The 26,650-nt window shown below is 31.3% G+C and overlaps 2 protein-coding genes across 4 annotated transcripts in view; one reads left to right on the top strand and one right to left on the bottom strand.

The window, feature by feature from the left end:
• Positions 1-26,650, bottom strand: part of Arp10 (Actin-related protein 10) — a 144,532-nt gene that overhangs the window by 67,254 nt on the left and 50,628 nt on the right. For 2 of the 3 annotated variants that reach the window (XM_085811806.1, XM_035350319.2), the window contains exon 2: positions 22,111-22,145. In XM_085811806.1, coding sequence (XP_085667932.1) covers positions 22,111-22,145 — 35 coding nt within the window. Of the gene's footprint in view, positions 1-151; positions 345-22,110; positions 22,146-26,650 lie in introns of those variants that run through there. The other variant, XM_085811807.1, reaches the window with a different exon arrangement.
• Positions 582-26,650, top strand: part of Nop56 (Nop56 ribonucleoprotein) — a 57,975-nt gene continuing 31,906 nt past the window's right edge. The window contains exons 1-4 of the mRNA XM_035350316.2: positions 582-740; positions 10,050-10,242; positions 14,089-14,253; positions 23,602-23,803. Coding sequence (XP_035206207.2) covers positions 738-740; positions 10,050-10,242; positions 14,089-14,253; positions 23,602-23,803 — 563 coding nt within the window. The 5' untranslated portion in view covers positions 582-737. The remainder of the gene's footprint in view (positions 741-10,049; positions 10,243-14,088; positions 14,254-23,601; positions 23,804-26,650) is intronic.

The following is a 26,650-nucleotide window of genomic DNA, read 5'->3' as shown; positions in this document are numbered from 1 at the left end:
CAATAATTTAAAACAACCTTAGCAGGAAGCAGGATATTTATCATGAAAAAAAATTAATTAAAGTTAATTTATTATACATTTTATAATATTCATGAACCGAAATAGTCATTTTTGCACCCTTGAAAATTATAGGAATTAAAATAAAACTAACTTTGTATAAGCAGTTCCTATGTCTAAAATCACAGAGTATTTGTCAGCACCGGTAATCGTCTCGTACATCGGCATCCCTGTAATCTTCACGTACTTACAGTTAGATAGTTATAAAATCAATTACTGGACTTGTCAACTTGCTCTTTTTAGCTTAAGCTAACTTGTATGTAAACACACATTTAAGAAGTTCGTAATGTTGAGTTGCCTCCTCATGCTTTCAGAAAGTTTCCTTTTTATCCCTTTTGTAAGTTTAGGAAAATGCTGAATAGTAATCTCTGAGTCATTGATCACATTTATCATTTTACATATTTTTCTTCGCATTTTTAAAATTAACCATTGCTATTATTATTTAATTAATATCCCACGATTCAGGTTAGTAGTTTTTTAGTTCATTATTTAGCAACAATATTTAGGAGCAACGGAAGCAGGACTTGAATTACCGCACTCAACAAACGCAGTAAGCATGTGTATGTAAATTGCAATTAATAATAAGTGCGATATTGTTTACTTCAGAGTAAAGTGTTAGTGTTAACACTATTTTAAATGGTTTGATTTTAATCCTACGTGAATCCTGATTATAAAAAATAATGGTAAGCTACACATTTTTCATCCGATTTTTTATTCATGCAATATTTAATTTTTAACATAGGAATTCATGGTAAATTTATCTTGATATGTGTAATTTAGTTTTACAAAATTAGGAAAATGTTTTAATTTCATAGTTTTTGATTTTTTATGTAGATTCATTAATATTCTAAATATTGTTTTCGTTAAACAATTTTCGTGTTAGAAATGTTGGTCTTTACCACACTGTAGTCGATTATTTAGAATTTTGTGTTGCATATTCGATTTATTTAAATAGCGGTTAAAGATTGCTTACTGTAGATGAAGAATGTATGGCAAATTCGAAAAATAAAATCCTGAGTTTGTGTATTTTAACAACACAGATGCAGTATATATACGAATGAAGTTTTTGGCGATATTTTCTATAAGTGGTAAAGAATTCTTCTGGCGAAGAATTTTTAAATTTGATTTCTTTTATGCACTATTAGTATTATTAAAAACTTGGAATGGATATATATATATATATATATAAGAATGCATACATATATGTAGTCAACTCCTCATTAACCTGGCATTGTCTGGAAAAAAAGGTGTAAAATTCCATGAGATAACAACAGTGATAGTAAGTGGTTATTTAGTAGTTGTTATTATCCTCAACAGTACTTAATGTAGAATGCCTGACCATTACCAAATCATCTGTTAAAATTAAACTACAAAATTTTAAAAATAAATATATTAACATTAATTCTATCAAAATACAAGAATAATATAAGAAAAAAATCTTGGGTTGATCTTTACATTATGGTAACTTGGCGTTTTTTTGGCGAACATTTGGCGACCAACTCTCCTACAGCAACCCTCTATTTTTTTTTCCCGCCCCCATTTTGTCTTCACGAAGTAAAGACGTGTTTCTTTTCTTTTTATCCGTTGATCTTTACATTACGGTAACTTGGCGATTTTTTGGCGAAAATTTGGCGACCAACTGCCCTACAGCAACCCTCTATTTTTTTTTCCCCGCCGCCATTTTGTCTTCACGAAGTAAAGACATGTTTCTTTTCTTCTTATCTACTGAACACTTCTTCCAACAATCTACTAGCCGAATTACACTTATGCTAGAAATTTTATCAAACAAAACTGCTTAATCATGACAAATATTCACTGCAAAATTCGGAAAAAGTGCACAATACCATACACCTTACGCGTTTTTCAAAATAACACATACACATAAACCATGCACACGCCGACTTATTTTTACTTAAAAAAACATCCCAGAATTGCACAAAAATGGCATTGCGCACACTCTTCACTATATCCATGTACACTGCTTTTTTCTCATAAATTCGAAAAATTTCACGAAATTACATGACAATTTTCTCAATCTTTAAACCCGGTAAAAAGAACATATATGAAATTACCTGATCGCGAAAAAGTATTTACCCTTTACAAATATGAACATTTCCACATATAAAATAAATAAAATATCCAAAAACTTTTACCTCTAAATCATCTATTACATTATACACGTCACCAACGAATTCATACATGAAGCATTACAAATATTAAGTATCAAATATTTAAATTATTTCCATTCACGTTTATTTCAACTTAAACGTAAACCAAATTCCTACAAGCATAAAATTCACAAAATAACTATCATTTCATTAAAATATCACTGAACCAAGTACACGTCGACTTATTTTTACTTAAAACATCCCAGAATTGCACAAAAATGGCATTCCGCACACTCTTCACTATATCCATGTACACTGCTTTTATCTCATAAATTAAAAAAATTTCATGAAATTACATGACAATTTTCTCAATCTTTAAACCCGGTAAAAAGAACATATATGAAATTACATGATCGCGAAAAAGTATTTACCCTTTACAAATATGAACATTTCCACATATAAAATAAATAAAATATCCAAAAACTTTTACCTCTAAATCATCTATTACATTATACACGTCACCAACGAATTCATACATGAAGCATTACAAATATTTATTATCAAATATTTAAATTATTTCCATGCACATTTATTTCAACTTAAACATACACCAAATTCCTACAAGTATAAAATTCACAAAATAACTATCATTTCATTAAAATATAATTAAATTCAAAAACACCACTTAAAATATACATGAGCACATACATTCAATTAATAAAAATTACCTTACAATCCTAATTACTTTAAACTAAATCATTGCTAATAACAATTTTCCCAATAATACCAAATTCCTTTCCACCTTACATTTCCAACAATGCATAAAAATAATTAAAAATACTAACTTACCTAATCTCCTTCAGAATCTTCATTACGTGGCGGATACACTTTTCTTCATTCTCTTTCAGAATCTTTAAAATCATACTTATCTTTCAAAGCAAGATACCAGGTAAAATAAATAACATAATAAAACATGTTTATTTCTCTCTCACACAACCTTAAAAAACATTTCTTACTATCCTTTTCAATACCACTAAATACCCATTTCGAATTCACTTTACTTACGGCCATGGGATCCAAAAATTCACAAACACTATTTCACACAACACAGAATAAAGCCAGATACAAAATTTCCAGATTTTTTTCCGATTTCCCCCCTTTTCCGATTAAAGAACCGTAATTCGTCCATTAATATCACATGACATATCCCATGATCTCTCATTTCCCCCACACAAAATAATGCGTAATCGGAACTCAGTACCGCTCACATTATTACCAAAGTCCCAGGTAGTAACCTTTATCGCCTCCAAAATGTCGCCAAACTACCAGTTACCGTAATGTAAAGATCAACCTTTTTATCTACTGAACAGTTCTTCCAACAATCTACTAGTCGAATTACACTTGTGCTAGAAATTTTATCTAACAAAACTGCTTAATCATGACAAATATTCCCTGCAAAATTGGGAAAAAGTGCACAATACCATACTCCTTACGCGTTTTTCAAAATAACACATACACATAAACCATGTACACGCAGACTTATTTTTACTTAAAAAAAGCATCCCAGAATTGCACAAAAATGGCATTGCGCACACTCTTCACTATATCCATGTACACTGCTTTTTTCTCATAAATTAGAAAAATTTCACGACAATTTTCTCAATCTTTAAACCCGGTAAAAAGAACATATATGAAATTACCTGATCGCGAAAAAGTATTTACCCTTTCCAAATATGAACATTTCCACATATAAAATAAATAAAATATCCAAAAACTTTTACCTCTAAATTATCTATTACATTATACACATCACCAACGAATTCATACCGCAAGCATTACAAATACTTAGTATCAAATATTTAAATTATTTCCATGCACGTTTACTTCAACTTAAACGTGTACCAAATTCCTACAAACATAAAATTCACAAAATAACTATCATTTAATTAAAATATCACTAAACCATGTACACGCCGACTTATTTTTACTTAAAAAAACATCCCAGAATTGCACAAAAATGGCATTGCGCATACCCTTCACTATATCCATGTACACTGCTTTTTTCTCATAAATTAGAAAAATTTCAAGAAAATACATGACAATTTTCTCAATCTTTAAACCCGGTAAAAAGAACATATATGAAATTACCTGATCGCGAAAAAGTAATGAACATTTCCACATATAAAATAAATAAAATATCCAAAAACTTTTACCTCTAAATCATCTATTACATTATACACGTCACCAACGAATTCATACCGCAACCATTACAAATACTTATTGTCAGATATTTAAATTATTTCCATGCACGTTTACTTCAACTAAAACGTATAACAAATTCCTACAAACATAAAATTCACAAAATAACTATCATTTAATTAAAATATAATTAAATTTAAAAACACTACTTAAAATATAAATGAGCACATACATTAAATTAATACATACATAAATACCCATTTCGAATTCACTTTAGTTACGACCATGGGATCCAAAAATTCACGAACACTGTTTCACACAACACAGAATAAAAGCCAAATACAAAATTTGCAGATTTTTTCTCCGATTTCCTCCCTTTTCCGATTAAAGAACCGTAATTCGTCCATTAATATCACATGACATATCCCATGATCTCTCAATCCCCTCACACAAAATAATGCGTAATCGGAACTGAGTACTGCTCACATTATTAGCAAAGTGCCAGGTAGTAACCTTTATCGCCTCCAAAATGTCGCCAAACTACCAGTTACCATATTGTAAAGATCAACCAAATCTTGTTCCTTGTGTTTTATTTAATTTACATAAATAAATGAACTTATTCATTTTAATTGCTGAAAAAATACAGGTAAATTGTTAATAGTATTTTTGGCTAAAGTGCAGAATCGCCCACTTATATGGCACATACCGATGTGTACATGGACAAAATCAAGCGAGTGTGCAATGCCAAGTTTGTTTTTTTGATTCTCTGATTTTTTTTTAAAGTTAAAGCAGGTCGATGTGTATATCGATACTGAGGTTGATCTTTACATTATGGTAACTTGGCGTTTTTTTGGCGACCAACTCTCCTACAGCAACCCTCTATTTTTTTTTCCCGCCGCCGTTTCTTTTCTTTTTATCTACTGCACACTTCCAACAATTTACTAGCCGAATTACACTTATGCTAGAAATTTTATCTAACAAAACTGCTTAATCATGACAAATATTCACTGCAAAATTGGGAAAAAGTGCACAATACCATACTCCTTACGCGTTTTTCAAAATAACACATACACATAAACCATGTACACGCCGACTTATTTTTACTTAAAAAAACATACCAGAATTGCACAAAAATGGCATTGCGCACACTCTTCACTATATCCATGTACACTGCTTTTTTCTCATAAATTAGAAAAATTTCAAGAAAATACATGACAATTTTCTCAATCTTTAAACCCGGTAAAAAGAACATATATAAAATTACCTGAATCCGAAAAAGTAATGAACATTTCCACATATAAAATAAATAAAATATCCAAAAACTTTTACCTCTAAATCATCTATTACATTATACACGTCACCAACGAATTCATACCGCAACCATTACAAATACTTATTGTCAGATATTTAAATTATTTCCATGCACGTTTACTTCAACTAAAACGTATACCAAATTCCTACAAACATAAAATTCACAAAATAACTCTCATTTAATTAAAATATAATTAAATTCAAAAACGCTACTTAAAATATAAATGAGCACATACATTAAATTAATACATACATAAATACCCATTTCGAATTCACTTTAGTTACGGCCATGGGATCCAAAAATTCACGAACACTGTTTCACACAACACAGAATAAAGCCAAATACAAAATTTCCAGATTTTTTTCCCGATTTCCCCCCTTTTCCGGTTAAAGAACCATAATTCGTCCATTAATATCACGACATATCCCATGATCTCTCATTTCCCTCACACAAATTAATGCGTAATCGGAACTGAGTACTGCTCACATTATTACCAAAGTCCCAGGTAGTTACCTTTATCGCCTCCAAAATGTCGCCAAACTACCAGTTACCATATTGTAAAGATCAACCGATACGGAGTTTGTGCTATTCTTTGTGTTGTTATTTTCAAGTTGATGCAGAATCGCTCACTTAAATGGCGCGTATCGATACAAAGTCAAGAGAGTGTGCAATGCCAAGTTTGTGCAATTCTCTGATGTTTTTAACTAAAGTGCAGAATAGCCCACTTATTTGTTTGGCACTTTTTACAAGAGTAAGAAGAATTGGATTTTTGTCTATTTTCTTTGACTTTTTAAAAGAAAATAGGTCAATGTGTACATGGATAAAGTCAAGAGTGTGCGCAGTGCCATTTTTGTGCAATTCTAGGATGTTTTTTTAAGTGAAAATGGGAAGACTCAGATAACTGGCACTCCCACTGTTGGCCTCCCACTGTTTGGTGCCTATCGCTCAAGTAGATGAACGCGATTTCTGGAAGTTCGCCAAGTGCCGGTTATCCGAGTATCCCCGAGAAAACTAATGGAAGCATGATTTGAAATCGGAAGGCAAAAAACTTAATGACAGTGAAATAAAAGTATTATGCATTGTTTGAAAGTTACCTATTTTTCTCTACACTTAAATGCCATTTATACAAATTACCAAAACAAATCAATGTAATTTTTTTTCTTTTTAATTGTTTTTATATGAAATATTTTAAAATTATGTAAAATATTGTTAACGACCCATTTTATCTCAATTTATTTATTTTGTTCAAATTTGAGAAGAATCATATTTTCTAAGATTAATTAAACCTAAACAAACTAAATATAACAAAATTTCAAAAATTTTTATATTTTATCTAAAAAATCTGTGCTGTCTAAATAGGACACTGAGATAAAGGGGATGAAATTTGCACTTACATGTTGTAGTGTTCTCTTCAATAGTGAAAAACCATTTCCAAGTACAAAGTTTTACTTTATCCGACTAAAACTTTCGTATTTACATGAGAGCTGAACTATCAATTGAATTTGACTCTAATTTTGGTGGAAAGGCCCAACGGAAGCCTTCAAAGTGTTTTGTTGCATTTCCCACAGCATGTTTTGGATTTTCCTTTGCAGCTCTGTGTTTGACAATGATGCTGTTTTTCTTTCTTTGAAAGTGGCCAGCACAATCTTTACAGATGTCTTCTCTTGTACTAGAAGGAACAGAGAAAATCGTGAGTCTACTTGTTGTTCTGATCACAGTCTCTTCGAGACAAACTATTGCTATAGCTCTTCGGAATTCCTTCAAGTTTGGGCTATAACTTTTGTTGACTCCCTAGTGGGGGGATACTCAAATAACCGGCACTTGGCGAACTTCCTGAAATCGCGTTCGGCAACTTGGGAGCGCCATGCAGTGGGAGGAGAGTTTAGGTTGCTAGTTTAGATCTTCACTATGCTAGGAAAAAAGGGAAGGGATATTTTCTTTCTATGTGTAAATACTTTTGCTTTGGCTGTCATGTGACTTTGCAGATGAATCGTAGTGCTGATCACGTAACTTTGTCAGCAGACGTGGTGCATACGCTTATATGCTGTTTGTTGTTCCATATGATCATTCGCTATTTAATTATTTTATTAGAACAAAATATTATTATTTATTAGACTTTTAAAATCTATTAGACATCTAAATACTATTAAAATAATAATTATTTAATTACCGGAGACGGGCTTCAAGTTGCCATAAACCATTCGCTATACTAAAAAAATTTTAGAAAATACAATTACTATATTTAGCCTCAGGCGATTTTCGCCTAGCACAGGTTTCTTCCCTATATCGGGCTCAAGAGGGAAATTTTGGAAAGTATCTTTTGACGTCATTTCCCTTTTAGTGCCAAAAAAATCCTTCCGAGAATTTGGCGATTTTCGTCGATTCAAGATGACGGAAAAAATTGCGCCAAGTGCTGGTTATCTGAGTCTTTCTGTACCTTTGTGTCCTCTTACAATCTTCATATAAAAATTGTTCTAAACTGCTGAAATTTGTAGCAACAATGACAGTAATATTATCTTTCCTTTGCACCAGGAAACTGTCAGAGTTCTTTTCATAATCAAAATCAGAAGATGTACTTCTTTCTTTCTTCCACATAGATTTAGTCTTCTAAAGGGCACTCGTGGCTTTTGAAAATCCTGTTCATCAAGGCTCTTCAAAAGATCAATGCTGGTAAAAAAAAAAAAAAAAAACTATCAAAATATATGCAGCTTGAAGGATTCACAATATTCTATGTCAGTTTCATCACAACCCAGATACTAACATGAGTATCATTTCTTACCTTCAAATTCTTAGCTTCAGTAGACAAAAAAAATTGTAACAATATCCTCGCTTCCACAGAAAGCCCAAAGTTTGTAACCAAAACATATTATCTTGCCTCAGATAAATTGTTTCAGACCATTCCTACTATAGTACATGATAATTATTTCATCAATGCTTAGATTTTCTGAGGTGTTCAAATTTCATAAAATTATTATTGAGTATGGCAAACAAAGGTTTTACTTTGAATGATCGATCCATTGGCTTGTGGAGTACCTTTGCTTAATTAAGCAATTACCTACCTCCACATCATCGTTAAGAAGAAATAAATTAGAGTAAGCAATGGCTAAATAAAATGACAAGAACCGTTATGGGTTTAACGAGTTAAGAGATTGATAATAATTCCACACAATGGAATGAAAACCTCTTTCAACAGCTCTTTTACCTGAGGGGCAGGAAATTCCGCTAAGGCAGTTGAGTAGTGAAAGAGGTGTTAAGCGTAGGCAATTGCCGGCACGTGACCAGCGTGAAAGATAACAGATTGAAAGAGGAGCATTGTCCAGGCCCCTGGAAAGCCAGCAGAGATCGCTAATGCCTTGATGAATGGTTGGGGGAAGAGGTCAAAGATCTAAGAACTGGTTGCGGGGAAAAGAGAAGTTACGTGAAGGAAGACAGTTTCTTAGGAGATTGTAAACTTCATTGGAATAAAACTGCTCAAAAAGCTATTATGGAGTTTTATATTTCAATGCAGTTTTCATCTCCTTGAACAACTCACTTGTAGTTGATTCAGCCTGTATTTCCCATTTTGTGTATTAAGGGGATTTAATTCTTTATCCAAGATGACTGATGCCTTTTAGCTTTTTTTCTGCTCCTTGTTGTCAAAATGCTACAGCTTGTGAATGGTTCAAGCTGGAAATTGTCTCCAGTTCTAATTTCCGGAGACCCAGGAACATTGTCAATAGTAATCTCACCAGTATTTATTTCATTGTCATACCCTTTATCTTCGTCAGTAGTTTCATCATTGCTGTCATCTGAATCTAAACTATTTAATAATTCTAATGCTTCTTCTAACTTGAGAAATCTTTGTATTGGCATAACTCAGCGGTGGTAAGATACTAGGAGATAGTTTTTTTAATTTTATTTTATACTGTTATAAATGAAGAAATAACACTTCAGTTCCATGCTTATCGTAAAGGACAGTAAAAAAAACACGCTCACTAATGCAAAGAATGAAGTTTCCAGATGCTAGAGGAGGGGGCGAGACATATAACTCATGCTAGCAGTAGCTTATACCGTCCCCAACGTGTTTCAATTGACAAAGTATTCGCACCAAACAAATACTGATTTCCATGCGCTATTTTTCAGCCATCTATTAAATACGACGATGGGATAAAATGGGTTAATTTAATGCACATTGAGTATTATAACTCACTAAAAACTGGAATAAATGTAAAAATAACTATTTTTTGGTACAGAACTGGGAAACTTTTTAGAATCGATCTTTTAATTTTTCCCTCACTAAATATAATACAGTAAAGTGTATAAATAGCAGGGGAATTTTATGTGTTTGTTTCTTGCTTATGAAATGCTTATAACTGGTATTTTTATAATTTCAGACTCAACTATATGTGCTGTTTGATCATGCTTGTGGTTATGCTGTATTTCGTGTCACTGAATACACTGAAACTCCTCCACCTTCTGCTACTATTTTAAACTTGGGCAAATTTCAGAGTTTTGTGAGCTTATTATCATTTCAACCTTTCAAGACTGGTCGTGATGCCTTGGAAAATATGAAAAGTGTTATAGAAGGTTTATCTTTTTATTATAGTCTATTTATATACTTGGGTACTTTTCGGTTAAAGGGATGCCAATAGGTATCAGATGTGAACATTGATTTAAAACCTAATTTGAGAAAAGAATGTGTTATCACTTGTAATATAAAGTTTATGAGAAGATTTATTCATTTTATTAAATCTTAATTAAATACAAAAAACAAAGAAATACTCAAATTCACAAATTAGAATGCTTGTAATTATTCCAGGCCACAGTTACATAATGATTCATTTAATGTGTTGCAATTGCTAGATTGCATCAATGTAAGATCTGGGAACCGGAAGTAAATAAATTAAATAGCTGTCAGAAAAAAAATGTGAGGACTTTCAAACAAGTATTTGTTCTGTAGTTTCCTTCTTGTATTGCAACATCATTTTTAATGTTTCAGTGATAAAATACAGTATTTTGTGGTTTTCTAAAAAACAAAATCTTTTAGTATGAATAATACCTTTGTTTTGAAGGAACTGAATCATGAGTGCTTATCATTCAGTAATTGTCACTTCGTGTAGTCCATATGGATTCTTTCCAAATAATAATAATAATAATAATTTAAAATCTCTATAAAAAAATAGGTACTTGTTGATTATCAACATCCTTTCAGAAAAGTTGTCGATTAATTTTTTGGCAAGCTATTATGCAAAAGGCAATGGCTGTATTATGAAAAGGTGCCTTTCAATAAATTCCATGGAAACGTAATGGATGAATAAAATTTGAAATGCAAGAAACATCTCTAACTAAACACTTAATATTTTTCGGGAAATCCTTATGTGATTTTATTTTTATTTATTTATTTATTTTTTAAGTTATGCTCTGTTGTTCACCTCATGTACACTGGGATCTGTTTTGGTTAAAAAAAAAATACAGAATTTTACAGATTGACCATTGGGCACACTGTTCTCGTTATGTACACAGCAGTATGTTTTCTCTTAAAAAAACATCAGAGAATTACATAAATTTGTCATCGTGCATCAGTTTCAATCCATAAAATTCAAGCTTATAAAGTATAATTTCATAGAATGTGAATTTTTGCATTCTCTCGTGTAGAGCTAAATACCATGTTTCTGAAGAAATTAAACACTTTTTTCGTCAGCCAGCAAACTTCACAATCTGATTATAAAAAAGAAAATGTACTCAATACAAAGGCAAGCACTAATCAGAAAAATGACTGTCAAATTTGAACATAGAGATATGCATTTGTCACTTGCATGTATGCATGTACCTCAGTGCCATATAAATACATTTTGATGATTTCATGTATTACCTAATTAGATGACATAGTGCCTTGCCTTATAAATACTTTTCAGGGAGGTTCAAATAACTAGAACCAAATATGATTGGATCGATGCTTGTTCTTCCACCTTATTTGCTGTTATGTTATTGCATAATTACTCATGAGATGAAATAAACACCTGGTGCACAATTGCAGTTGGCACATTAACCAAAAATTACCTTTATTTGTATATTGTGCCTTTATTTGTATATGTATTAAAAGAAGTGAAAAAAGTGAGTGTTACCTATGTATCACATAAATTTAAAAAAAAAGTCATAAAATAATGTCTTCGTAATCAGCAGGTAACACATTCCAGAAAACTGGTAATTGACAAAGTATATAACGGGTGGCCAAAGTGCGGCTCGCGAGCCAGATACAGCTCATATAAAATATATGTATGAAATATGGTAAACTAAAACTATTCAGTGTCAAAAAAGAAGTAATTAATTAGTTTAGACTCATTTTACAAAGTTATCAGGGATTTCTTTCTATTTAAAACCTCCTCCACTACTTCTATAATGATGTAAATATGAACTTGTGGCTTTTCGAAAATCTAGATGCGGCTCTCGAACATTCCTGAATTAAAACGTGTGGCTCTTACTGACATGAAGTTTGGCCAACCCTGGTATATAACTTATTATTTATGTAACATACTTAAATTTCAGTTGATAATTAATTACATCAAAAAATCAGTATTAAATGAAGTAATAATAAAATACATAGGTACCCTAAATTTTATATTCTTTTCTTATGTATGCAGATAATCTTTAAAAAAAAATCAAAGACAGCATGAAAGTTTGTGCAAACGATATGGTTGTATAGGATCACATGAAGATTTCTGAACATAGTTTGTGTTTCATTTCTCTTATTTCTACTACTCTACATAGTATTTCACAGGCAATTTTGAAAGATCTGAATCTAGACACTGAATATCATAGAGGGCAAGGTTATGATGGCAGTTGTTATTAGCATTGAGCATAAAGGGGTGCAATAATGATTGATGTTTCCAACAATTAAAAGCCGTTATCAGAGGAGTTATAAAGTAACAAGAATAAGTGAAATATTCATAAATTTGCAAGACTAGTTTTAAAAGTTTAAATAATGTAAAACCTTCTTCAACTGCAGAAGTGCTAGTCATTTTCACTTTTGCAAATGAGCAGTATAAACATACACAAGCAGTATAAACAAGTCATTTGCAGTTTTCAAATGAGTAGCATAAACATAATGTTCCTATCTTGTGCTACAGAAGGTTTAATTGCAAACGTTCATCAGTAGGGCATGTGACCACTTCGACTGAAGATGCAGGCTCAATAGCGACAGTTCATACCTGCAAGCAGGTCATCAGTTACACTATGGGATACATGCCCATTCTCGAAGAAGACATGTTGTCAAATCATTAAGCTTCCGGAGAGGACTGCAGAGAAAAAAGATGTCCTTGTGTTCAAGTTGGGCAAACATGCTGGCCATTCCATATGATGCAATGTTTCATGTTCCACGTATGCGAGCTGTTTGTACTTGGCGCTATTGCCCATAAACATGGCATCAGGACCAATGGCTGCCAGGTGTGGATGAACATATGGGCCGAGGATTGCATCCCGATAAATAACTGCTGTCACTGACCTGGAAGTAAAGATGTGGAGATCAGTTCAGCTGCCAGTTGTTATCCCTGCCCAAACCACGACATGAGCACAACTGTAGCTGTGTCTTTCAGTGATATTGTGAGTTTAAGATCAAGTTCCTGGGATTGTCCAGATCCTTATCTGGTGGGAATTATTATTTATTCAGAATTGGTTCTCGTCGGTGAATAATATATTTGCCATTTCTGTGGTGTCCAATGGATGTGATCCAGAGCCCACTGTAACCAAGCTCTCTTCTGTAAAATGACATTAGTAGAACACACAAAGTGATGGTCATCTGGAATACCAAAGACTTTAATATATAGCCGTCTACAAACAGTTTTTCAGAATGTCACTATTCCTGATGATGTTGCAGCTCTCAAAGCAAGTTGACAGGTTGGACTCATCGGATAACACTGAGTTTGCAGACGCAGATAATGGTTACACGCACGGTTATAACTCACGTCCGCTGCCAGGTATTTGTGATATTGTATGTTCATTTTGATAGTGATTCCACAAGCGGCTGATGATTGAATGGATGGCATTTAAGGCTAGGGCAATTTCTGATGGTCGTTCCCCAGAATGGATGCGTCTGATTGCATACCTGTGTCATACTTCATTCAAATGCCATTTTTTTTTTCAGAAATTTGGAACAAAGAAATTAGTACCATACAAACATAATATCCAGTGCAATAAAAGAAATAGCAACTGTTGATGTGAACCTGTTTTTATATCCATTGCATTACACACCTCTGTGTGTGATTATAGAAATCAGAACTGCTTTTGCATCGAACTGCAAGGTACATACACAGATTCTGTTGCTGTAACCTTTTGTCTTCTCGAGTTATACTAATTTTATTCTTTGTTGCTTATTTTTTTAGATACAGTGTAAATATAAAGTGCTAAATATGGTTTTTATGTTTTCTTTTTTAACAGGAATACCTCATCCTCATTTACAGCATTTTTTAGAGAATAATGTGCCTAAATCTAAAAAGCATCCTCCAATTCTTGGAGTCGGTGAAGCCAAGTTAGGTGCAGCCATTTCTGAAGCATTAGGAATAAACTGCAGTGTCTCAGGTGCTGTACCTGAATTACTTAGAGGTAAGAAGTAGCACAATTTTTTTATTATGATTATTAAAAACATGAAATTTATTAATTTCTCAACCTTTTTAGCCCATGCACCCCTTTTACCATTGCTAAAAGATCATCCTCCCTCCTTTCAGAACTGAAAAAATACATGTATAAATTCATTTAAATTTAGATTTTTTTAAAACTTGTTTTATTAATTAAACAACAAAAAGTGTAATAAATGTTAATAAACACTAAAACTTGTATAAAAGTTTTATTTTAAATTGTGAACTATAATTAAATTCTTATATAATAAAAGGCTGATCATATCCTTGAAAAACTGTGAAATCCCCTTTCCAGTTGAGAACTCCTGACTTAGATTATCACCTATAAAGGAAAATACTATTTACATAGAAAATGAAACTCATAAGTAACTTAGTTTTTGAAGAAACTGCAATCTTTTTAGTTTCCTATGTGCTATTTTGCTTTTTCGATGTATAATGTGGGTATGCCTTTCCAACAGTTATAATGGGGTGGTTATGGATCAGGCCAAATTTCATCTGAAGGAAAAATGCAGGATTAGTATACCTTCCCCCCTTTTTTGTCTATTGATGCATTTTAAGACTTTTTAAGTAATGTACTTAATGCACTTTTAAGACTTCATCACATTCAATAATATTTAGATGAACTTATTATTTGCTTGCATCTGGTCATTATTCTAAGAAATTATTGACATATTGCACAAAGCCATAGGTTAAAAGAAATAAAACATAGAATTGGACAATAAGAAGTCTTTATTAAAAAATAGTGGAAATCTTCTCAAATAACAAAAGTACAGATATTGGCATTGTTGAATATTTCTACTATTTCAAAGTGTTGATGCAAAATAAAAATTATATGCACATCAATTACCTACACATCAATTGCTCAAGTCTAAGGATTATATGACCTAATCCATATAATAGGAAAAATGAAAAGAATACAAAAATTATAAACTTACTGCAAACAGAATGCCATCTGTGTAGAAAACAGTACTGCATTACCACATTGTAATGTGTGGTACATTTCACAGCAGTTCAAGTAATATCCTGGTTTGTCTGGGCACGTCGCGGCATGCAATGAACTGGAAGTTGATCTGTCAGCACTATCGTTATCTTCAGGGCAGATGTTTTTATTTTATTCGGCTTATAATTCCTTATTAAATGTAGTATTTCATCTCGATGTACTCCGTCTTTGATATGATTTAAATCAAATTCCTCGTCATTATAAATAGCACGAATACAAATAAAATAGTTTTCTGGTTGCAATTTTCTAATTTCGGCTATGCGTAATGTATGCTTTACGCATGCGCGCGTTGAAAGAAATGTTTAATAAAGTAAACAAATAAATATTAAGCTTCTTTTTTTGTAAATTTTGATACCCTTTAGATCATAATGGCTCATTATTTTATAAATTACAATTTCATATTTTTAATTTTATAATTTCTGCATGCCATCTTACCAGATTTAAACTGATGATCTATAATCCGGAAAAATTGATAATCCGGAATCGCATAAGTCCCGACGAGTCCGGATTAAAGACTTTTGACTGTACTTCATTATATGAACAAAAAATGTGATTTTGGATGTCTGAAAGCAATTGAATTTTCTCTTGATTATATCTAAAACAAAACCTTGCGAATCAGATGAGAATTTCTGCTTTGTGAGTGAGAGCATGCATATCCAGAAACATCGTTCTTCAGTTCTCCAATTGGCATCGAGCTCCACTGCATGTCATCTGGCATATATTAGCCAATGAGCACAAAGCAAGCAAGCTCAAGGCTGTTATTTGGATGTTCTTTAGTTACTTTGTTCATCTTGTCTCGAGTTGTGCGAGTTTACATGCCTTCGGGAAATAGTTTTAGAAATTATCATCTTTTGTTATGTCTGCGAGAATGAAGTACTCATGTACGTTTAAAAAATTGAACACATTTGGCTTACCTTCCTTTATTTTCTGAAGGAAATGTAATAAATTTGTGATGTTTACCGTCTGTCATTGCGATTTTTTGATTTCGCATGGTGGAAGGGCGGATGTTCTCAAACATGTGCGTACACAAAAACACAAGGACAACATGAGTTGTTTTGAAAAAAATGAAAAATAAAATTTTTCTTCGGAAACAAAGGACCAAAAAGTTATTAATGCAGAATGTCTCTTCTCTGCTGGAGCCTTTTTCTTGTAATTCTTTGGTAATTGGAGCTGCAACTACAAAAGTAGTGGAAGAACTTTCAGAAGAAGACAAAAATAAGTTTTATCTTCATTTTAGAAGTTACTTCTGTCGAGTATGTGATTACATACTACATAAATTTCCAATCAACGATGAAGTGATTTTACATGCTAAAGTTGCTGATGTTTCTGCTCCAGCAAGTGCATATTTTTCTGATATAAGGTGTTTTTTGAATAGATTTCCTGTGTTACTTCATTTGGTCATGAAAGATGATGATATTGGTGTTGCCACCAATAAATACTGCAGTTGCAAGTTTGCAGTTTACAATTAGAAAACTTGGATGAAGTTATAAAATCAGCTAGGATTGACATCTAGTGGAGTTTAATTGGAAAACTGAAAGGTGCTGATGGAATGTTAAAATATAGTAAACTGCCTAGAATTATGTTGGCCATCTTGACAGTTCCCCATACTAATGCGGAATGTGAAAAGCTTTTCAGTGTTGCGAAAACAAGGACTAAATTTAGATCTAATATTAGTGATGACACATTAGAAAAACTTTAATTAGCGAAAGCAGGCCTACGTGGCAGTTGCTATGAACAAAATTATGAAGTTTGTTTCATAACAAAAGCAAAATCTACCACTGTTCATAAGATTTGTACAAAAACTGATTAAAATGTCAACGATGCAAGTAATAGAAATGGGTTGTTTTGTGTTGCTTGCATTTAAGAATTAGTAACTATTTAAAATTAATTCATTATTAAAAATTATATTTTTATGATTTAAAAAGTTTTTTTAACATTGTGAAAAATCTTCTGATTTCTGAGTGTCATAGGTTGGTAAGTATGCTTTTAGAGATTGCTCTATTTTCAATTAGAATTAATTTTTTAGTTCACTTTGTGGTCTCTAATAACAGGCATTTTGTCTTCATGTTATTTTGTATTCCTTACTTTTCTGCACGTTTTGAGAATATCGTCATTTGTTTTTTAAGAACTCGTAATTGTGCATTTAAATGTTTGTGAAAAAATTATAATAGAAATCCAGTTTTTTCAAAATGGAAAATGGCTAGGATTGACTAATCGGAAAAGTGGTGGATCCAGGCCAATCTGCAAACACTAAGAATATTGGAAAGAAAAACTGTTTATAGAAAATGTAACGGAAGTTATCATTTTCGATTTCTTGGAATGGAGATGAAATGCATCCTCAACCTCAATTTGTTCTTTGCGGTAAACTATTATCCAGCATGCCAGCTTAAAAGAAAAATCTGAAGAATATTTTAAGAGGAAATTATTGTAGTTCAAAAACAGTAAACAAGTAATGAAAGGTTTTGTTACTTGAAGGGGAAAAGCTTTAGAAGCTAGTTACCTAGTAAGGCCTAAGAATTGCCAAGACTCACACTATTAAAGAAAACCTTATACAGTCAAATACCAAAAGTCCACCGACCTGAAATTCGCGTTACCTCTCAAAATATAAACATTCAATTAGGTTCCAGAGACCTCAACATAGAGAATGAAATATCTAAGAAAAAATACTTGCCAAATAATAGTTATTCATAACGGAAATACCAAATTAACATAGAGAATGAAATATCTAAGAAAAAATACTTACCAAATAATAATTACTCATAACAGAAATACCAAATTATTGACATCATGATAAAAAGTTTTCCCTCCTCCAATCTGTATCGAGGTAAAAAATAAATCAGAATTTCTGAAAAAAATTCTTTCAGGTGACTATTCTATTTGACTTTGTGATTATGAAAAAAATTCACCATCAAAGACTGCATTTATTTGTTAGCAAAATCATGGAATTCTGTTTCCCAAACAACATTAGTAAATGCCTGGCATAATGTATGTCCATCTTCTCTGTTTATTGAAACTAAGAGTGATGACAGTGAATTTTCTAGTTTTAGGGTCAGTGCAGCAAGGGTTAAAGTAAGAGAATTGCTTTTATATTCGAAAGAAAGAAAAAATGAGGAGGCTTTTGCAAGAAAAATATATTGTTGAATGTATGATGTGTTCAGATGAGCCAACACTGGCTCATCAAATGACCGATGATGAAGTCATTGACATTGGCTCTGTTTTGAACCAACACAGATTGTGAATTTGATAGGAGTGAGAAAATATCTTTTAATGAGGGCTTGGAACATGGTGAAAAATACCTAAAATTTTTAAAACAACAGAGCTGTGTCACAGAGCAAAAGATTATGATTCTTACAAAAAAAAATACTTTGGAGCATTCTAAAGTTTTAAAACATCTACCAGAAAGATGTAAAAAAAAAATTGAAGGCTGTAGTGTAGAATTGGGTGCCTCTTCAATTAGCGACAAATTTTGTGAAATTTTGGAATTTTTTGAAACCACATTTTTGGTTACCATGATAGTTTTAACTTACTTTTTTTTTTTTTTTTAAAGTGAAAATAAATCGATGTGTACATGGACCAAGTTAAGGCAGTGTGCAGTGCCTAGTTTGTGCAATTCTCTGATGTTTTTTATAACTAAAAATAGATCAATGTGCCAAATACCGAGGACACCGAGTTTGTGCAGTTATTGGACTTCTTATTTTGGTTTTTTGTTGCGGCCATCTTGAAATTATGGCTTCCTGGCACTAATCTTGGCATTAAAAAAAGGATCACCAAAAAAACAAAGGGCACCCAATTGTAAACTTCTACCAAAATGAAATATTTTATGCTTTATTAATATCCCTTATTTTTATATGTCTTTATTGTATATATCCTTAATGTTTTCAAAAATGCCTGTAATATAAATGAATAATATAATATATATATTTATATAGTTAAACACATATAATAAATTAATGTAATAATGTATATAATAATTTAATTAAATGTATCTAATATACCCTATTTACTATGAATACTATGATTTATATTTTCAGTTCTGAAATTTGCAAAATCCTAAAATCCGCACAAACTCTGGTCCCAAGCATTGCGGATTTCTGGACTTCTACTTTATTACCAACAGCTAAAAATATCATTTTAATATTATTCAATAAGAAAACTGCTACTGAACTTACTAATGTTTCATTATCAAATAACATTTAGTCGAGGTATTCATGAAATGGCAAATTCTATAAAAGAGACACTTATTCAAAAATAAATAAATAAATAAAACACAGTTGCAATTAGAAGAAAGTACTGATATAGCGAACTTTGTTCAATTATTAATTTACATATGTTTTGAAGAAGATAAACTAATAGCCGAAGAGTATTAATTTTGTGACTCTTCATGATGGAGCAACTGCAAGCGAAATTTTCAATGTAATTGACAATTTTATGTCTGAGAATGATATTGGGATAAATGCATTGCCATATGCAGTGATGGAGTTCAGGCTTTAACAGGGAAGCATTGTAGTGTTATTTTTTAAATAAAGGAAGTTGCACCTGAAACTAAATTTACTCACTGCTTCATTCATTGTGAAGCTTTAATAGCCAGAACAATTCCCCAAAACTTGAAAATTGTTAATCTTATCAGAAGCCAAGTTTTAAGTTCAAGAATATTTACGATTTTATCCCAAGACATGGACAGTGAACATGAAACACTTCTGATACATTCCGAAGTAAGGTTGTTTGAAGTAAGGTCCAGAGGGAAATTTTGAATTGTCTTTTTGGACTTTGATCAGAAATTTGAATTTTCTTCTGTGACTCAAAATTTGAATTGCAAAAATGTTTATTTAGTGGAATATGGTTGGCACATTTAACATATTTAGCTGATATTTTTGGAAAATTAAATGAATTAAATTTAGGATTACAAGTTTAAAGTCTTAATTTGTTTACCATTAGAGAGAAAATAAATGCAATGATATAACCATGAGCTAATAATCAAATAATTGTAAAATAATATTTTACGCTACTTACCACTCTTAGAAAGTTTTCTAACTGAAAATAATTTGAATAGCATCCGACCTTAAAAATCAGTATTTTTCATTCATAAGCAGTTTCAGCTTGTATTTTTCCGAGGATTATGAGAAAGAAAATTGGATTTGAAATCCATTTTATTCAAATGTACCTAAAATTTTATCTTGAGAAAGATGAATTAATAGAAATTTCCTGTGATTGAACTCTAACTGAAGATTTCAAAAATAACACACTTGTTAATTTTTGGCTGAACCAGAAAATAGTGTTTGAAGGCATTTCAAGTAAAGCTATTAAATTTTTATTGCCTTTTTGCACAACATATTTGTGTGAATAAGGATTTTCATCTAAGTTATATTTGGAAAATAAATACGGAACAAAATTAAAAGTGGATCCTAATTTACAGTTAAAACTAAATAAGACCAGACATAAAGAAACTGATCTCTCTTAAACAGGCCCAAATTTCACACTAAATTTTAGAATTAAAGTATCATAACTTAAATTTTGATAATTAAAATAGTAACCAATTTTTAATCTAACACTTTTTTATGTGTGCATATTTAATACAAATAGTCAATAAGGTTGTGCTAATGGCAAAATATGTATATTTTTTAATATTTCTTTTGAGAAACTAAAAAATAATTACTGTAAATGTAGTGTTGGTTTTAAAGTTTTTCAATTTTTGTGTGTTTGTCAAAAGGTTGAGAGCCATTGCTTTAAGTAATTACTTCCCCGCTATTAAAAACAACCTGCTGACTGAAGTAATGGTATTATTAGTAGACAGAGTGGTGATACCACATCTGGAATCAAGTTCACATTTTTTAATTTTCACTTCTTGATTCATTGAAAGGTCGCATGCATTTTTGCTTGCCAATTTTTAGAATCCGCCTTTTTTTTTTTTTTTTTTTTTTTTCCCCCATGCTTCACTTTTTTGGTTTGATTTTAGATCAAGATATTCTGATCTAAAATGATTATTTTTATGACAGTGTGAGCAAAATTTTTCTCTCTTTGCTTTATTTTGAAGAAAGTCCTTAAATGCTTTTGAATTTGGTGAATTATTTTCAACTCTGTTATTGAATTTGTCTATGAATTTCCCCTTTATGAACTCCGGGGTAGTTCAGTTTCTGATTTCGCTTCAAGAGTGGTTATCAGTGTATCATATGAATTTAGGCATTGAATAAAGGAAAAGTGTTGAAATATGATCATCCTTTATGTCCACACCTATTGCCTTAAGCTTTTTGAATAACTCTTTATTATATAAGTTTGCATATCCACATTTTCTTCAAGCTTCAAACTATAAAACTTTTGTAAAAGAAATAGTTTCCCAAGAGATTAGGCCTTTCATATATCTCTAAATTTTTCCCAAGTAGTCTTAGCAGTTATTTCATGTTTAATGTAAATTATCTGGCTGTCTTCAATAAATAAATTTATCATCGTGCGACACTGCCAATCACGTCTATCCCACTGTTCGGGCTTGGAGGTACATCATCTATTACATCATAAAGATCCTCCTTTATTAGGAGCATTTGCATTTTGAATTTCCATGCTGAATAGTTACTGGAATTCAGTTTTATTATTTGTATTTGATTTGAATTCAGCATCCTTTATTACATCGTAAATTTATTTTCGGTTTAGGTAGGAATCTAAAATTTAGCCTTAACAATTCTTGCTTTTTTAAAAAAAAACTATGATTTTTTATTGTTTCATAATCTTTTGGTGTAAATATTTATGTAACAAATATAAATATTTACAACAAAATATTATGAGAAGGAAAAAGAGCCATTTTTCAAAATAAGGATAAAGAGCAGTTTTTCTTACCTTGATTTCTTGACAGTGGTTAGCATCATCACAGTCTTGAGTAATCCAAAAGGAGATTGTACATGGAATGGTAAACGGAATACATTTATTCAACATGTTAATATATGTTTAACGTAGAATAAGAATAACTAATTTTTTTACAATATATACAGTGTTCAACAGAGAGTTAGTTTTACACTGTCCTTTCACATTGGTGTGAAGTGGGACAGTTTTATTAGGGCACACCTAGAACAGAGAGTATATTGCCCTTGCCCTGTTGGTGGTTGATGATGCTCATCACTGTATACCAACAATTTTGTTGGCCTTAAACATGAAAGTACAACATTTAATCTGTTTATGAAATCCCACTGAGTATGAAAGTTGGCAGAGGTTTCACCAATCAGCAGATCATTCTTTATTTAGTTAGATAATAACGAGATACTTTTTATGGATATAGCACATAAAAAACTTAAATCACTTATAAATTTTTTCACATTACATCGGCATTGTTTATACAATTCCAAAGTCTTGTGTTGCGGCTTTTGTTGGACATTGCTCCTGTAACTTTGAAAATACTCTGCTTCATGTAGGCCCAAATATTAATCATTTTCTCAAAATCTGAGGAAAAAATAGAACCTGGATCAATCTTTAAAAAACTGAGTTTATCAAGAACTAATGGAATTTATATTAAACCTAAATGAATTTATTATGATCATTTTGTAATATCATACTTATTCATTATTAGCACTAAATCACACTATTTTGCAATGTGTATACATACACATGTGTGTTAATAGTATTAGAAGCTTTCTAATGGAATTACAAATCTTTCATTTACTAAATGTTTCTAAATATTCCAGTTACTTGAACTTTCTGATTAGTTTAGTGCTGGATAGTCGAGCTTTTACTATAATAAAGTTGTTAATTTGTTGTCCCTTATAACTGCTTCTCAAATGTGGAACAAAGAAAAGATTGATAATCATTGCTTTAAACAGAATTTCAGTAGCTAGATGTTTCCTTTTAATAATATTAAGGAAGAACAGTATGTTTCTGTTCCAAGGGGGTTCGAAACATCTATCGAATTTAACCATTCACTTAATTTTTAGGTAAAAACTGGCAGTTATTTATGGCAAAAATTTAATAGCATGTTCAATGTGCAGGTGTGCATTTATTGTCATACTCTGTTAAATTTATTATTTCTTTTTCTTCCATCATAAAAATTTTAATTGTAATTTTAATATAATGAACATTTGCATTTTTATTGTTAATTTAGATACTTTTTGGCATAACTTCAGAATAAGAATCATTCATGAAATATTAATGAAATTTCACAGATAACACTGCCAAACAAAGCAAACTTGTAAAATACTGATGCAATGTTCATTTGTGATATAAAAATTTGTATAATTTATTAAATGTTTTAGCAAAATACATTAATGTATGTCATTAATTAAAATGTTTTTTTAAGTTTAATTTTCATTTGAACATTGGCTTTGTTTTTATTTCTTCCAGGAATTCGTTTTCATTTTCATAAACTGGTTAAAGGATTCAAAGATATACGAGATGTTGACAAAGCTCAATTGGGCTTAGGACATAATTATTCCAGAGACCGAGTGAAATTCAATGTAAATAGGATCGATAACATGATCATACAAAGTATTAGCTTAATTGACCAATTAGATAAGGATATAAATACTTTCAGTATGAGAGTGCGGTGAGTTTCAACATCTTATTTTTACTTTTATTAAGTTCAAAATATATTTATATATATATACTTTTCTAAGTTCAAATAAAGTACAAATAAAATTAAATTAATAATTAATATACATAATATTTTTGTGTATAAACTTAATAATGTTCTGTTTATTAAAGTAAACAAAATTAAATACAAATATTAATTGTAATTAAAACAAAAAAGATATAGGAGATGAAAAAAGAAACATACATAAAATTACCAAACTCAAAATTGAAAATTGTATTTTTGTTTTATGCAGGCCGACATATATTGTATGTATCAACTTTAAATAACAACAGAAAGACAGCGAGTACATATTCATAGACTCCAACTACTACGGATTCTCCGTAGTTTCTACGGAAATTCATGAAAAACTACGAGCTACGAAAAGTATGGAAAAAACTACGGATTTTACAGAAACAAGAGCAGGAGAACCAGTACGCAAAACGGAACCAACTAATTCATCCGATGATTGGCTGAATACTCGTGTTATCATATATCACGTGTTGAGTGCGTTCCTAGTTTTGAAGAATTAGCCAATCGTAGATCAGTAACTCCAACCGTTAACGACTTATCAATAGTTCCACCCAATTGTCTGTCTCCCAGGTTCCTCGCTGATGCGTGTTTAGGCTGCATTCGGCTGCATTGTGTAGTTTACGGCGAGAGCTTAGCGTGTGTCTTGTGAACTGTGAAACAGGTGAAAGATTTTTAATCATAATGCTGCCTCGAACGAAGAAGCCAAAATTATCAAAGCAGAAGTTTAAAGATTCATATTCTTCAGAATTTCCATGCATTAAAGCATCCGAAATTTCTGTGAATCACGCACACTGCAGTGTATGCAACAAAGACTTCTCAGTTGCTCATGGCGGAAAAGATGACTGTAAACGGCATGTGTTTTCTCAAAAGCATATAGAACTTGGCACCGTAAAATCTAAAGAAATAACAAATTTCTTAATAAAAGATGATGAAACAGATCCTATAAAAGCCGAATGCTATTTTGTTCGTTTTTTAATTGAACATAATCTACCGCTTTCTGTTTCGGATCATTCCAAAAAGCTTTTCAAAGCAATGTTTCCGGGATTCTGCCATAGCAAAAAAATTTAGCTGCGATCATACCAAAACTGCTGCTATTGTGAAAATGCTTGCAGAAAATACTGTTGCTGATATTATAAAATCAGTGTGCAGTACATCATTTTCTCTAAGTACTGATGGAAGTAATGATAACAATGATAACAAACTGTACCCATTGGTTATAACATACTACAGTAAAGAAAAGGGAGTGATAATTACTTCATTGATTTCTATTTTAGAATGCACGAATAATACAGGAGAAGGTATTTTTAATTGTATAAATGAAAACTTTAAAAACAAAGGTTTAGAATGAAAAATTGCTTATCATTTTCTTCAGATAATGCTAGTAATATGATTGGAAAGTTTAAAGGTGTAACATCATTTATCAAAATGCATCAACCAAGTATAATCACCCGAGGTTGCCCGTGCCACCTCTTGCATATAGCTGCAAAAAAAGCTACTGAAAAATTAATTGGCTCAGAAATTGAAATGTTGATAATAGATATATATTTTTACTTGGAGAAAAGTTCGAAACGGAAGCATAGCTTCAAAGTTGCTCAACAAATTTTGGGACAGAATGCAAAATCTCATAAAATTTTGAAATATTGCAGTACGAGATGGTTGTCTCTTTTAGAATCTATAACAAGGATTTTGGAACAGTGGGATGCTGTGATAATTTTTTTTGGAGATAAATCAGATAACAGTGAGAATGAAGGAAAGAGATTGCAAAACATTAAAAAAATTTTACAGTCACCGACCACCAAATTGTACTTGTTATTTTCGAAAAATACTTTGCCTTTGTTTATAACAGTAAATATTAATTTGCAACAACAAGCTCCTTATATACATAAATTGAGAAGAGAACTTTTTGAACTTTTAATGAATTTATTTGTTAGATTCGTAAAACCATCAGTAATTTCTAAAGAAAATGAAGATGTTACTCTAACGTCTATTCCATTTCAGAAGTATAGTAAACAAAAAGAAAATGAAAATTTAGTGATTGGTGCGGAAACAAGACTATATTTAAAAAATGCCAAGTTGAATGAAAGTGAAGTGAAATCATTTTTCAATTCTGTGCGAGCTTTTTTTGTAACTGCATGTTCATATATAATTGATAAATTTCCACTGAGTGATCCATTTCTAAAACATGCTGAAGTTGCTGACATCAACTTGAGAACTGAAGTCTCATTTTCATCTGTTCTTTACTTGATGAATACTTTTCCATCCATTATTGATGAAAAATGTCTTAATCAAGTAGAAATTGAATTTTCCATGTATCAAGTAGATGATTTGAAAGAAATTGAAGATTTGCGTATTGATATAGCATGGGGAGAAATTGCCAAATTAAAAAATATGAATGGGTGTATTAAATACAAAGTATTGCCTTCTGTAATGCTTGCTGTCTTAATAATACCTCATTCAAATGCAGCTTGCGAAAGAATTTTTTCTATTGTTAAAAAAAATCAGACGGAATTTCAACCAAATTTAGGTCTTAAAACTCTTGAAGCAGTTTTGATTGAAAAAATAAATATGCAGGCAAATGAAGAACTGTGTTATAAAAAAACATTCTCAAAATCAGAACTTAAGCTTGCTAAGCATGCTACATATAAATCTTTGCATTCATAAATTATGCGTATTTTGTTTAATACTTATATGTATCATTCTTGGTTATTTAAATTTTATTTCCCTGTAGAAATCATATCCAGAATAAAGATATGATTTATAGCTTCTGATTTTTTCTATGATTAGTAGTGA

This window comes from Stegodyphus dumicola, chromosome 2 (genome assembly GCF_044657685.1).
Source record: "Stegodyphus dumicola isolate Sdum_Otavi_A_Nest chromosome 2, ASM4465768v1".
Classification (NCBI taxonomy): domain Eukaryota; kingdom Metazoa; phylum Arthropoda; class Arachnida; order Araneae; family Eresidae; genus Stegodyphus; species Stegodyphus dumicola.
Note: the sequence above shows the minus strand (reverse complement) of the source record. Positions and strands in the feature narration are given on the sequence as shown.